At 40.0% G+C, this 12,293-nt stretch overlaps 1 protein-coding gene across 1 annotated transcript; it reads left to right on the top strand.

Annotated features, from left to right (window-relative positions):
• Positions 1-211: 211 nt before the first annotated feature.
• Positions 212-8,072, top strand: KLHL22 (kelch like family member 22). The gene is made up of 6 exons (XM_021549865.3): positions 212-438; positions 1,277-1,442; positions 2,552-3,270; positions 4,371-4,563; positions 5,240-5,473; positions 6,915-8,072. The coding sequence occupies exons 1-6, from the start codon at positions 212-214 to the stop codon at positions 7,290-7,292; spliced, it is 1,917 nt and encodes a 638-aa protein (XP_021405540.2). The 3' UTR covers positions 7,293-8,072.
• The last annotated feature ends 4,221 nt before the right edge of the window (positions 8,073-12,293 follow it).

Below are 12,293 nucleotides of genomic sequence, written 5' to 3'. Positions count from 1 at the left end.
ACTTTGGTGTGCTGATGTCCATCTGTGTGTTTTCAGTGTAATTTAATAATTTGTTCAGGACAGGACTGTCTCTCCATTGACTGAAGAGTTGCTTTATTTTCCGTGACAGGCAAGGGTCCATTTGTAAAGCAAAATGCACAAACCTTTGCTGATTCTGTTGTCTCACAGATTTCATTCTGCTGCAGCTGGTGGCTGAGCACTTCTGCCTGGGATGGCGGAGGATCAGGAGCTGACTCAGGCACACAAAGCTGCACTGGAGCCCTCGGTGCAGCAGCGCAGCAGCAACACTTACCGCAGCGCGGAGCACTCGCAGGCCCTGCTCAGCGGGCTGGTGTCTCTCCGGGACAGCAGCATCCTCTTTGATGTGGTGCTGGTGGTGGAAGACAAACCCATCGAGGCTCATCGCATCCTTCTGGCCGCCTCCTGTGACTACTTCAGGTACGCTGCAGCAACAGGCACGTGGCTGCCTGTTAGAGCTGTGACATCCACATCTTCTGTCTCTGAATCTAAAATCAGACCCATAAGATGGAGCTGAGGCTGTTTCAAAAATTCTAACCATGGATTAGTCATCTCTCTGTTATTTCTCTGCAGAAATAAAGCTCTTGTTCCTGCACACTGAGCTTACCTCCACTAAATTCACTTGGTACTTGGAGGTCTATAAAGAGGAAAGACTATCTGAACTGGTGTCTTCTGCTTAAGTGCACTCTAAGTGGCTTTTAACATATCCTTAGCATTGTAAGACTTTGCCCACGGTGGTGATATTTCATAATACACAAAAACTCATTCGAGGTGGGTCACTGTTGTGTGCCTATAGGGTGACTCACTGGCCATTAAACCAGGAAGTCTCCAATCAATTTGATTAGCAGTTCCTTTGTTTTCATAGAGCAAACACCCAAGTCAATCCAGACAAACTTGTAACTGAAGGAAGGACTGCTCTACCTTGTCCCAAGTTGCTCTGTGTTTCCTCTTCCCCACACCCAGAGTTTCTGCCTTTGACCATAGACTACCCATATACTGGGTCTGTATTTAAGTCCTTCACCTAGGAACTGTGCCTTCTAGGTTGCCCCTGCTGTTTTCCTGCATAATGAAGTGTTACTTCCTTAGGTCCTAAAGGCTTGTACTCTTAACTTAGAGAAGAGGTAATCACATGGAAGTGTCTAGCTAGGTTTTTGTATTTCCAAATATTTTTTATGTTCCCAAGACAACATAATATGAGCAAAGTGAAAATAGCTTCAATGCAAATCTGCCATAGTGTGTACCATTGTCTGTTTTGCAGAGGAATGTTTGCAGGAGGATTGAGAGAGATGGAACAAGAAGAAGTTCATATTCATGGCATCTCCTACAATGCAATGTGTAAAATCTTGAACTTTATTTACACTTCTGAGCTGGAACTCAGTGTGAACAGTGTACAGGAAACCTTAGCTGCAGCCTGTCAGCTTCAGGTGAGGTACTGGGAAATGTGACAAAAAAGAAACAAGAAACAAAAGCAATGATGAATGAAACAGAAAACATGGATATCTGGTTAGAGGGAGGGTTAAGAGGTGAGCAGGAGCATGGGCATGATAAGAAGGATTTCTGGGATGCTGTGGAAGGGTAGGAACAATTAATGACTCCTTGCACATCTCATTTGTGCCAATGGTTTCATTAGTTAAAACATTACCCATTTAATCAGAGGAGAATTTTATATAGCATTCCCTTTCCATGATCTGTTTGTGAAAGCTTCCCTGAAACAAAATATCCCTGGCTTATGGTAAAGAATAGGGTTTGCTGTTCAGAAATTGTGCTGCTCAAGGTGGGTCCACAGGCATGTGACCTCTCCTGACCCCATCACTACAGGAAATCCTGCCACTATGGTTTGCACTAAGTGCAGGGTTCATGTGCTTTTAAGACAAGAATTTTTTTCTTTAATTTCCCCTGCAGCTAACTGCTGCACAAGACTTTGGTTCTGAATCTTAAACTTTATGAGTGCTTGCTTTGGTTGGTTTTTACACACTTTGTTAGCAGAGGGGCTCCTGGACAGCAGTTAGTTCTTTGTTCCTCCTGCCAGATACAGCTTCAAATTGTGTTAAGAAGACAATATTAAATATTCATTTTCCTTTCCAATGGCATCCTATGCTCTTGAGTGATATATTTATTACAGATACAATCTTGGATATAGTATGTCTATAGTGCTCTGAAAAAAACAAGCACAGAGTGACTGTAATCACCATGTCCTCTGTGTCTGTTCTCCTGGCTGCTCCCAGGCAGGCTGCAGAGCCTGCAGTGCCCAGTGTCCCACATGGCTTGGAAGGCACATTGCTGCTGCACCTGAAGCCAAGCTTAGTCTTGCAGTAGAGCATGGCTAGAAGAGCTGTGTTATATTCATCCACATGCCCATGCTGAGTTCTCTTTCTCTGGGGAAAGGTGAAGAGGGCACAAGTGGTGGTCAGACTGTGAGGAGAGCAGCCATTTCGTGGACAATTTCCTCATAGTCATCCCAGGCTTCAGTCCCCTGTCTCTCAAGTGTAGGGCAGGTGGTGTCTGAAATGAAAAACCTCTCTCTCTCTTGCAGATTCCAGAAGTCATTAAGTTCTGTTGTGATTTCCTCATGTCCTGGGTAGATGAAGAGAACATCCTTGATGTGTACAGACTAGCTGACCACTATGACTTAAAGCAGTTGAGTGAGCAGCTGGACTCCTACATTTTGAAGAACTTCACAGCTTTCTCAAGGACACAAGTGTACCGACAGCTACCCCTGCAGAAGGTCTACTCCCTTCTCAGCAGCAACCGTTTGGAGGTTAACTATGAGTTTGAAGTTTATGATGGAGCACTTTTTTATCATTATTCTCCAGAGGAGCTGGAGACAGATCACATCTCCCTGATGGAGCCCCTTAAGCTACTTGAGACAGTTCGTTTTCCTCTGATGGAACCCCAGATCCTGCAAAGGCTTCATGACAAATTAAGTCCATGTCCTTTAAAAGATACAGTTGCAGATGCATTAATGTACCACAAGAATGAATGTCTTCAGCCAATGCTTCAGAGCTCCCAGACACAGCTGAGATCAGAATTTCGATGTGTAGTGGGATTTGGAGGGATGCATTCTACTCCATCCATTGTTCTCAGTGATCAAGCCAAGTATCTGAACCCCTTGTTGGGGGAGTGGAGGCACTTTACAGCTGCACTAGCTCCCAGAATGTCCAACCAAGGGATTGCTGTTCTCAATAATTTTGTGTATTTAATTGGTGGAGACAACAATGTAAGTGGTTTTCGAGCAGAGTCAAGGTGTTGGAGGTAAGATAAGGATAATCCTGCTATTAATTTTATTGCCACTCTGTTGCCCATTTCTGAGTCTGTAAGCCAGTAGACAGTCATTACACTTGCCAGCCAAAAGATTAGGAACTGAGCAGGAGCCTCACTGAAAGAAAACACAAGAAATGAGCTTCATTGTAACAGGAAGCTCCCAGCAGAGCTATGAGACAAAGCTAAGCCTGACAGTGTAGAAACAGCTACTCATTCAAGAGTATTACTCTTCTTTCTGCCTTGTTGGAGGAGGGAAGTATTAAAGGTGTGGGAAGCATTAATGAGCCTGAACTCTAGGCTGTCTAGATGTTCTCTAACTGGCATTTTCTGGAAGTCTTCTATATGTAGTTTTTGTCCCAATACAAAATGATTTTAAATAAAATGCTATTACCTACAGATTTTCAAAAATCCGTGTGCACAATAGCAGCATTGCAGAGTCCTTTTATATTTCTGTGTGACAGGAGGAAGGATCAGGTTTAGATCTTCATGCCCATTACATTACAAAAACAGATATATACCCTTCTGTCTTTAAATTGTGCTCATTTTTACAAGTCTTAGCTGAGTTTTTGTTATTTTATGGCATGCATAATTTCAATTCTCAACCAGTTTTCTCTGTAAGTAAAATTTCCAGATGAGAGAGATAGTTTGATGTGAAAGTGAATAATGAGATTCACTTTGATCAGCAAATATTTGGGGAAAGAAATCAAAGAACCCGCCGTATATTTATGCCCTTCTTATATTCTTGAAGATCCCGATTCAGTCTTTGTGTTATTTTTAGACTGTGTTACCTTGTAGAATTGCTTTGTGCAAACAGAGATTGTGATGTGTCACCCAACAGCAGTGTACAAGATAATGGAAAACCTAGGCTTTGATAGCATGATCATGTCAGCTAAAGTACATCTCCTATAAATAGAATAAAACAACCTTGCTAATAATAAAATGCTGAGAAGGCCAAATTTCACATCACTTAGAGATGAGCTCAATTTCAGCTGAAGACAGTGCAGTAACCCACATCCATGGAGCTGTCTGCTATTCCAGCAGTCATTCCGCAGCTGCAGGAATAACTTCCTTTGATCCTATTCTTTTACAAGGTATGACCCACGACACAACAGATGGTTCCAGATCCAGTCCCTGCAGCAAGAGCACGCTGACCTCAGTGTTTGTGTCGTGGACAACTATATTTATGCCGTCGCAGGCCGAGATTACCATGAAGACCTGAGGGAAGTGGAGAGGTATGACCCTAAAACCAACACTTGGGAATATGTGACACCTCTGAAGAAGGAGGTAAGGAGTGCATTAGCCACACACTCTACCACAGTTCCCCAATTCCTGATTTAATCTTGCTAGATGTTTTTCTCAGGTGTAACTTTTAACTTGCTGATATTCAGATGGGAAGCAGTAAATACTGTATATGCAAATAAATGGATGACAAGAAAATGAAATGATAGCATATGTAAATTACATTTCCCAGTTAAATGCTTATTTTTCCTGTTTCTTGTTGATTTTATCTGCACCTTTATTGTGTTAATCCTTAAAACTATTAATAAAGCAAATAATAAATGTGTGTCAGTGCTGAAAATACAAAAAGCCTGAATTGAGTGCTACTAAGTAGAGTGACTTGCATTCCTGATAACAGTGCTTGTATAAGAAAAATCACTAATAAAAAGGCTTCCAAGTAGATTAGGGAGTAAAGTTATAGTATGAATGATCTAATCAAGGATCAATAAAGACAGACATTGCTGCAGTTCTGAAAGTTTTAGAAATTCTAGTGTGTTTTATTCAGAAATTTGCAATTATATCTTAGGAATAACTGTCCATAAGAAAATCCTTTCTGCTTTTGATCTCTGCGTAACTCATGAACAATGTCACTCCCTTCATGTCCATTCCCTGCTTCAAAACCGGGAGATGTACACAAACCCAGAGCTCAGCCTCTTGCTTTGCCATTGCCGTGGCGGTGCAGGTGTACGCCCACGCGGGAGCGGCGCTGGATGGGAAGATGTACATCACGTGTGGGAGGAGAGGAGAGGACTACCTGAAGGAGCTGCAGTGCTATGACCCAAGGACTGACCGCTGGGATGTCCTGGCAGATGGGCCAGTGAGACGGGCGTGGCACGGGATGGCTGCGCTGCTGGGAAAGCTCTACGTCATCGGGGGGAGCAACAATGACTCTGGCTACAGGAGGGACGTTCACCAGGTGAGACCACGTCACACCCGTGTCTTTTCTTGGCTGCTCATGGATGCTGGCACTTAGATGTAATATTGTTCTTCTACTAAGTATGCAAATCAAACTGCTCTGCAGTGGCTGCTGGGTGAGCTCTGCCCCACTCACCTGCAGAACTGGCAATGATTTATTTACTGTTGTCTGTCTTAGTCTCACCCACAAAGCATTAAAGCTCTAGCACTTGGAATTCTTTTCAATTTTAAAACATCTCTGATGGATAACTTCATTGGCATGCACATGCCTATTAAGCAGCACATCAGTTAAAAGCTAGGGACTTCTTACAATAAGAGGGAAGCTGGACTGGACAAACACAGGTCAAGCCAATATGGTTAATGCTATGTTCTCCATTTATTGTCTGCAAGATGGTAGTTTATATATGCTTCAATATAGTTTACAAATTGTGAGCACACTATCATTGGTCAGCAAACATTGTTTGTCCCTGTCTCAAGGTGGCCAGAGTTCCACACTGCAGCTCTCCACCAATTCACACCCAGAAAATCTGTTAACACCATGGTTACCTTAAAGTAATTTCTAACTGGCAACAACTATTTTCTTACTACGTCAAAGGCTTCAAAGGCCCCACCAAGGCCGATTATCTGAGGCCTAGACTGGGGGTAGCTCAACCCTTACTCCAAATACAAATCATGTCCCCTCTCTCTGACATCCTACAACATCAGTTAAATTTACTGTCTTTACATGCATTTTTTTCTAAGTGGAGAAGTTTTGAATTACCAATGTATAATTGCAAGGCAGAGCTGTTAAGGATATGTTGGATGGCAGTTGTATAATGCAATTAAAATGTACAGTATCTGATGATAAGGGACATCTGGAGAGAATTCTTTTGAACCTTATTCCAGCTTCTAGAATTGCTAGAGACTTGAAAAGAAATACCAAAAGTAACTGCTTTTATAGAGCCAGTGGAGATGGCAGAATTAAATCTAGCTGAAGAGTGTGTCTGAATGATAAGAAGGTGCCTACAAATGAAAGCAGTTAGCCAAGTAAGGACCCAATGAAATCTGAAGCTCTTCAACATATGGTGCAGACGCAGTTTAGGAGATTTGTCATATTTGTATGTTCCAGCATTTCTTCTCTAACACAAACAGGTGAATTACATCTGGGCTTATATTAGCATGTGTCCCCATCTCTTTCACTTTTGTATACATTTTTGGAATGACATACAGCTGTTATTCCAGGAGCAGGGTCAGAACTTGTGATTTCAAAGCTATGTAGTACCTATGCACAATTTTCTGCTGAGCACTGTACTTGTATTAGTTATTCATATGCTGTCTCTATTATCAACACACTGTCAAAAGACTGATGATATTCCTCCCTAAATAGTTTACCTTATGGCCAGGCTCTGTCACTAGGATACAAATCCAGCTTTGCCTTCTCTCTTTTCTTTTTTGTTCTACAGGTTGCCTGCTATAAGCCAAGCACAGATCAGTGGACAAATGTATGTCCACTTCCTGCAGGGCACGGAGAGCCAGGCATCGCAGTCTTAGACAACAGGATTTATGTCTTGGGAGGCAGATCCCACAACAGGGGGATCCGCATGGACTACGTCCACATTTATGATGCAGAGAGAAACTGTTGGGAGGAAGGACCCCAGCTGGAGGATGATATTTCTGGGATGGCTGCCTGTGTCCTCACGTTGCCCAGGGCTATTTTAATGGAAACAGAGAAGTGGCTCTCAGAATGGCACGCAGACCGAATGAAGCATCATCTTGACTTTCCATCAGAAGTTATAAGCGTATCAGACTGGGAGGAATTTGACAACTCAAGTGAAGATTAGAAAACTTTAATTTTTTTTTCTTTTTTTTTTTCTTGCCGGTGGATGAAGATATTAAGGCTTGGGGAAAGTACTTGAGAGATTTTATATGTCTTTCTTATATCATAAAAGTATTTAAAGGTTTTAAAAATAAGTGTTCCGCACAAAATACCATTCACAGTCAATATCTACCCATCTGCAAGTGTCCTGCACAAAATGCACTTACAGTCAGTACCTGCCCACCTGCCAGAAAGCAGTGTTTTTAAAGTAACCACACAACTGCCATTTCCCCCAGTTGTATAGAGGTTCTTGTACTTTGAAGGAGGCTTTTCTCAGCCTTCAGCATGGACAGAAAAAAAAGCACAGAAGGCTCAGCTTGACTAGCTTCTTTCTTTCCAGCTTTTAGCTTAAAATAGCTTCTTAATTTTTTTTTTCCTTTTATTTTGGGTAATAAAACTTCCTAGCCAGCTTAATACAGGAAGGTAACACCTAGTGCTGCCCTCCTGTGCCAGGTGTCAGACAGCTTGATTAGTTTTTCAGCAAGAGTGAACATACAGAAACAGGAACAGTAAGGAAAGTCTGAACCTTCATCTCATCTGGGCATGCAGCCATCCTTGTAACTGGCTGAGAGTCTGTGAACTGACACCCACTCCTGAACTTCTATACTGCAAGTTCTGTCAACACAGTGGAAAGAAGATTTCTAGAAAAATCTCTCTGTACAGAATGTGGTAATCTCATCATTCCACTGTCAGACACATTTGTTCTCAACCATAAATTAATAAATTCTTGTCAGAACTTTTTAAACTGCTGTCTCTGTTTTATTAACAGTGATGTGGCGGCTGAAAGTGTCATTATATCCTACAGCAGGATTGGCAAAGTTACTCCAATTTTTTTTCCATTCTTTTATTATATGTTTTAGAAGAGAATAAAGAAAACAGAGATTGGTTTGCCACAGCAAAATAAAAAAATAATGAGATAACAAGAAGTATGGAAGATTACACTGGTCCAAGACTGCAGTAGCTGAACTAATGCCAGGAACTACAGCTGAGAAAGATAAGGCACAGTAAATCCTTCCTTCATGGGACCTTAAAATAATTGATTTCTGACTCCCATCTTGCTTAACATTAGGTTAGAATCTGATACAAATTCTGAACCAGTGTGATACTGAATACTGTGAGATCCTTCCTCTTGGAGGAGTGGAGTATTCAGTGCACCAGAAAATCCTGAAAAACTCCCAAAAGCTTTTAAATCTTAGAGCAATACTGGGGTTGCAGAAAGGCAAAACCAGTGACAATCAGAATGACATGGGACTAGACAAGTGTCATCACATTGTGACACACACTGCACATGGATGTGCTACTTCAGAGAAATGCATTAACTTCCTGGATATTCCCCCTGCTTGGGGATATTCTATTTATGGAAGCAAAGATTATTTCAAAACAGACCTAAATTACTCTGCCTTAGTAGACCGGGGTTCTGGAAAAAGATTAAAGGGTATTTGAATTACCTGCATTAAACTTACTTCTTTAAATGAGTTCAATAGCTTTTTCTTGTTAAGAGAGGCATTTGTTGGACTCTATTCAGCACTGTCAATTTTCAGCTCCATCTCTGAACCTTTGCCAATGGCAAATAAAACAAAAGTCCTGGTAACTGCAGGAAACCCTGATTACAAACTTTTTCAGAGAATACTTTTTTGATAGTGAACGCTGGACTGCACACAGGGTCTGGAAATGCAGGCTTTATTACACTGCAATATTAGAGACTGATAAATATTCCTTTTTTGCCTACAGAGTTACTTGTCATATGTAGGAATTAAATGTAGCCTTCAGATATAAGGACATACCTCTCTGATGTGGGAGTCACTAGAACCACTCCTTCCAGACTGTAAGTGGCAATTTGTTTCCTCTGCAAACAAATTATTATTTCTAACTGACATCTAACTCAGTGCAGTGCATTTTCCATTTTAACCAGCATCTCTAGACAGACCAGTGATGCCCTGTATCATACAAAGATACAGGGTTATTCTTGTTATTTAGATGAAACCTTACTTAGCCTCTTTAACAATGAAAAAAGAATTAATCATTCTTTGTCTAGCTCCTTTTCCTATGTGTACCGCTAGAGGGTATTACTCACTGTTACAAATAACCAACCTGAGAGGCTAATTCTTAGATTACATACGAGAATAGAAGACATTCATGAGTAATTAATGAGCCAAAGAAACATCTTGAGCAAACTTTGGGGAGAGTGGGTGTTCCAGCTTCTACCCTGTCACTCCTTCTGTGTGTGAATACTGATTCTAGAGAGCTCATCCACATTCCATTTATCAGCATATGCTATTTTGTGATTGCATTATTCACTAAATGTTGCAGTTGGATGCTCTGAAAAGCTAATGAATATAAGGCTTAGAATGTAGTTGCAAGGAAATTACTTAAAGCAGATGATCATCTACCTTAGCATTACATTATTTTTCTCTTGTTTTTACTTATTTGAGTGATTTATATATAATATATATATTATATATATATTTATTTATATTTATATATAATATAAATATATTTGGTATAATAACCCTAAGTTACTTGAACTAATCCTAAGGGCAGGTAATACTTGGTAAAAAAACAACTTTTTGCTTTCATCCCCAAAATTTATTTACATCTGACGACAATGTGACTGTTGAAAGTTACAGTATGCACTATCTTACTTGCATGTATTTCATTTAGGTAAAAAACCATGGAGTTTAGCTCAAACCATCCTAATCATTTTTTAGCAGTAGCTCACTTTAGGCCAGCATGTCCTTTTTTCAAACTAGCACACAGGCTAAATAATAATAAAATTGCTTTGCTTTAAAAATGTAATTTTCTTTTACTCAGCAGACATAAATTACTTCTTGTTTACTACCATTACCTATATAAACAAATCGCAGGAAAGATTACAGGTTGATACACAGGGCTGTAATTATTATTGATTGGTTTTCCTATCAAGAATGATGCTTCAGGAACTGAACTTTCACAAGCCCACTTAAGCTTTGTTACCTCAAAAGAAACATGTACTCATAGGGATTTCAAGCTGATTCTAGGTTGTTTTTTTTTATATATAACTTCTCTGGTGTCCTAAATATGTCAGTCTTGTATCTGACAGTAAAAGGCTTTTTTTTTTTTTTACAGTAAGCTCCCTGAGCCAGTATAAAACAAGACATTGTGGACAGATGGACAATGAACTAAGAAAGCTGTAAGTTATTTCTGGTCTGTGAGAGAACAATCAAACAGCTCTTCCAGAAGTGAGTGATCAAAATACCAACACTCAAACTGCTGATACATTAGGAAGTCCAGAAGAATGGTAATTAGCTTTCTTGATGATCTATTTTCCTATTTCCTGCCAGCACAGAGGTAAAGCTGTACAGGCATATTTGCCAGATTTGTAATTAGTGGACTTGTATCCTGAAGTATTTCAGGCTTACATTTTCCATATTTGCAGAAATGATTGTGATTGCTTCAGTTTTGTTTCATAACTGCTTTCACTACTGTATTTCTTCTCCAGCTGTCTATTTCCAAATCCAACATATCCTTTCCCATTTTCCTCATAGTTCAAATTAGGGTCATTAATTTTGTATTGGAAGCATACCCAGTACTTGATTTGAAATAAAATAAGGATTCTTATTCTGTAGCCTTGGCAGAAATGTACTTCTCCTTACTTAGGGATGAGCCACATGTACAATTTATTTGGAACTCAGCCCAATTGATGGGATCTGGTGAAAGGAAGAAGCTTCTGGTGAAAAGGAAGAAGGAACAGCTGGCACAGGGAAAGAGGTACAGGGCCTTCTCAAGGGAATATTCTGCCAGCTGAGGTTTTGTTTCATGGGCAGCTGATGCACTTTTGAGCTCCCCCCTGCATTACAACTGGCCATGCTCAACTGCCAACAGGTAAAGTCAAAGAGCATAAAGGTATTTATATGTACTAAAAAGGCAAAGTGGTACCAGACATTCATCCATTCTTCCTAAACCAAATGCATTTGTAGGGATGTAATACACCTGAGATGATTGTCTGTAGTCTAGGAAGTTGAAGCACAGTCTTATCAGAAAGCATTAATGATGAACAAGTTAACTTTTGCTCATATGGAAGATACGATATGAGATATCCCTCATATGTGGGATCTTTTTCCTAAAATACCTGGTTTAGTTTAACCCCGGTTAATAAAACAGAGGGAATTACTTGAAGGATGCACACAACCTGCACATATACAAGTTCAGAATATCTAATTTCAAAGTTCATTCAAACTGAAAACCTCTCCATGCCTTAGAATCCTCTCTGGATGGGAAGGTGGAAGCATTGGTTCTTCAGCAGCAGTCCAGCCCCATGCAGTACTGCACAAAAACTGGTTTAGAATACTACTTATTTCTGACCTGTTCAAACTATATTGAGATTCTAGTATTATCTGTACAAAATGGAGGCAAAATCACTATACATATTTGATTTTTATTTTAACAAAAAATGTAATTCAACAAAATGAAGCCGCAGGAATTTTTATTTCCTTTTTATATACTATGAGTTACTAAATGTGCTGCTAACTTACAGCTTTTATAATTATTTTTAAATGTTATTTAGTATATTATTGCAAGTTCAAGTGCTATCTTTTAATCTGTATTTTGGCCATGGTCAAACAGAAAACAAGCCAGATCTGTTCAATGACACAAGAAAACATCATAACCTTCATATTCTATTATAGCCTGTCTACAAGTGTTTAAAACTGGCTGTTACTAGCAGACACAAGCACTTAAACCAGGAGGAATGGATCAGAGGTATAGCTACTAAGTAAGATTTCCTAGTAATGGACAAAATTTTTTTGCATAGATGTGAATTTTCAGATGTAATTATTCATCTCTAGGTCACTGTTTTGCTGTACATGACTAACAGCTGTTGTTTTCCACCCAGGAGATGGCTGTATGTCAGCAGCTGGTAAAACGATACCTGCTCATGAATTCAGGGGCTGCTTTAAGATCCTTTCATCTCAATGATGAGACTTCTCCT

The sequence above is a fragment of the Lonchura striata genome, chromosome 18 (assembly GCF_046129695.1).
Source record: "Lonchura striata isolate bLonStr1 chromosome 18, bLonStr1.mat, whole genome shotgun sequence".
Classification (NCBI taxonomy): domain Eukaryota; kingdom Metazoa; phylum Chordata; class Aves; order Passeriformes; family Estrildidae; genus Lonchura; species Lonchura striata.
Note: the sequence above shows the minus strand (reverse complement) of the source record. Positions and strands in the feature narration are given on the sequence as shown.

What these genes read in the sequence shown, in the direction of transcription:
- KLHL22 (XM_021549865.3), top strand. Translation starts at nt 212, where the DNA reads ATGGCGGAGGATCAGGAGCTGACTCAGGCACACAAAGCTGCACTGGAG. An exon ending in CTGCAGCCTGTCAGCTTCAG is followed by an intron (nt 1,443 to 2,551) that starts GTGAGGTACTGG and finishes TCTCTCTTGCAG; the next exon opens with ATTCCAGAAGTCATTAAGTT. An exon ending in TGACACCTCTGAAGAAGGAG is followed by an intron (nt 4,564 to 5,239) that starts GTAAGGAGTGCA and finishes GTGGCGGTGCAG; the next exon opens with GTGTACGCCCACGCGGGAGC.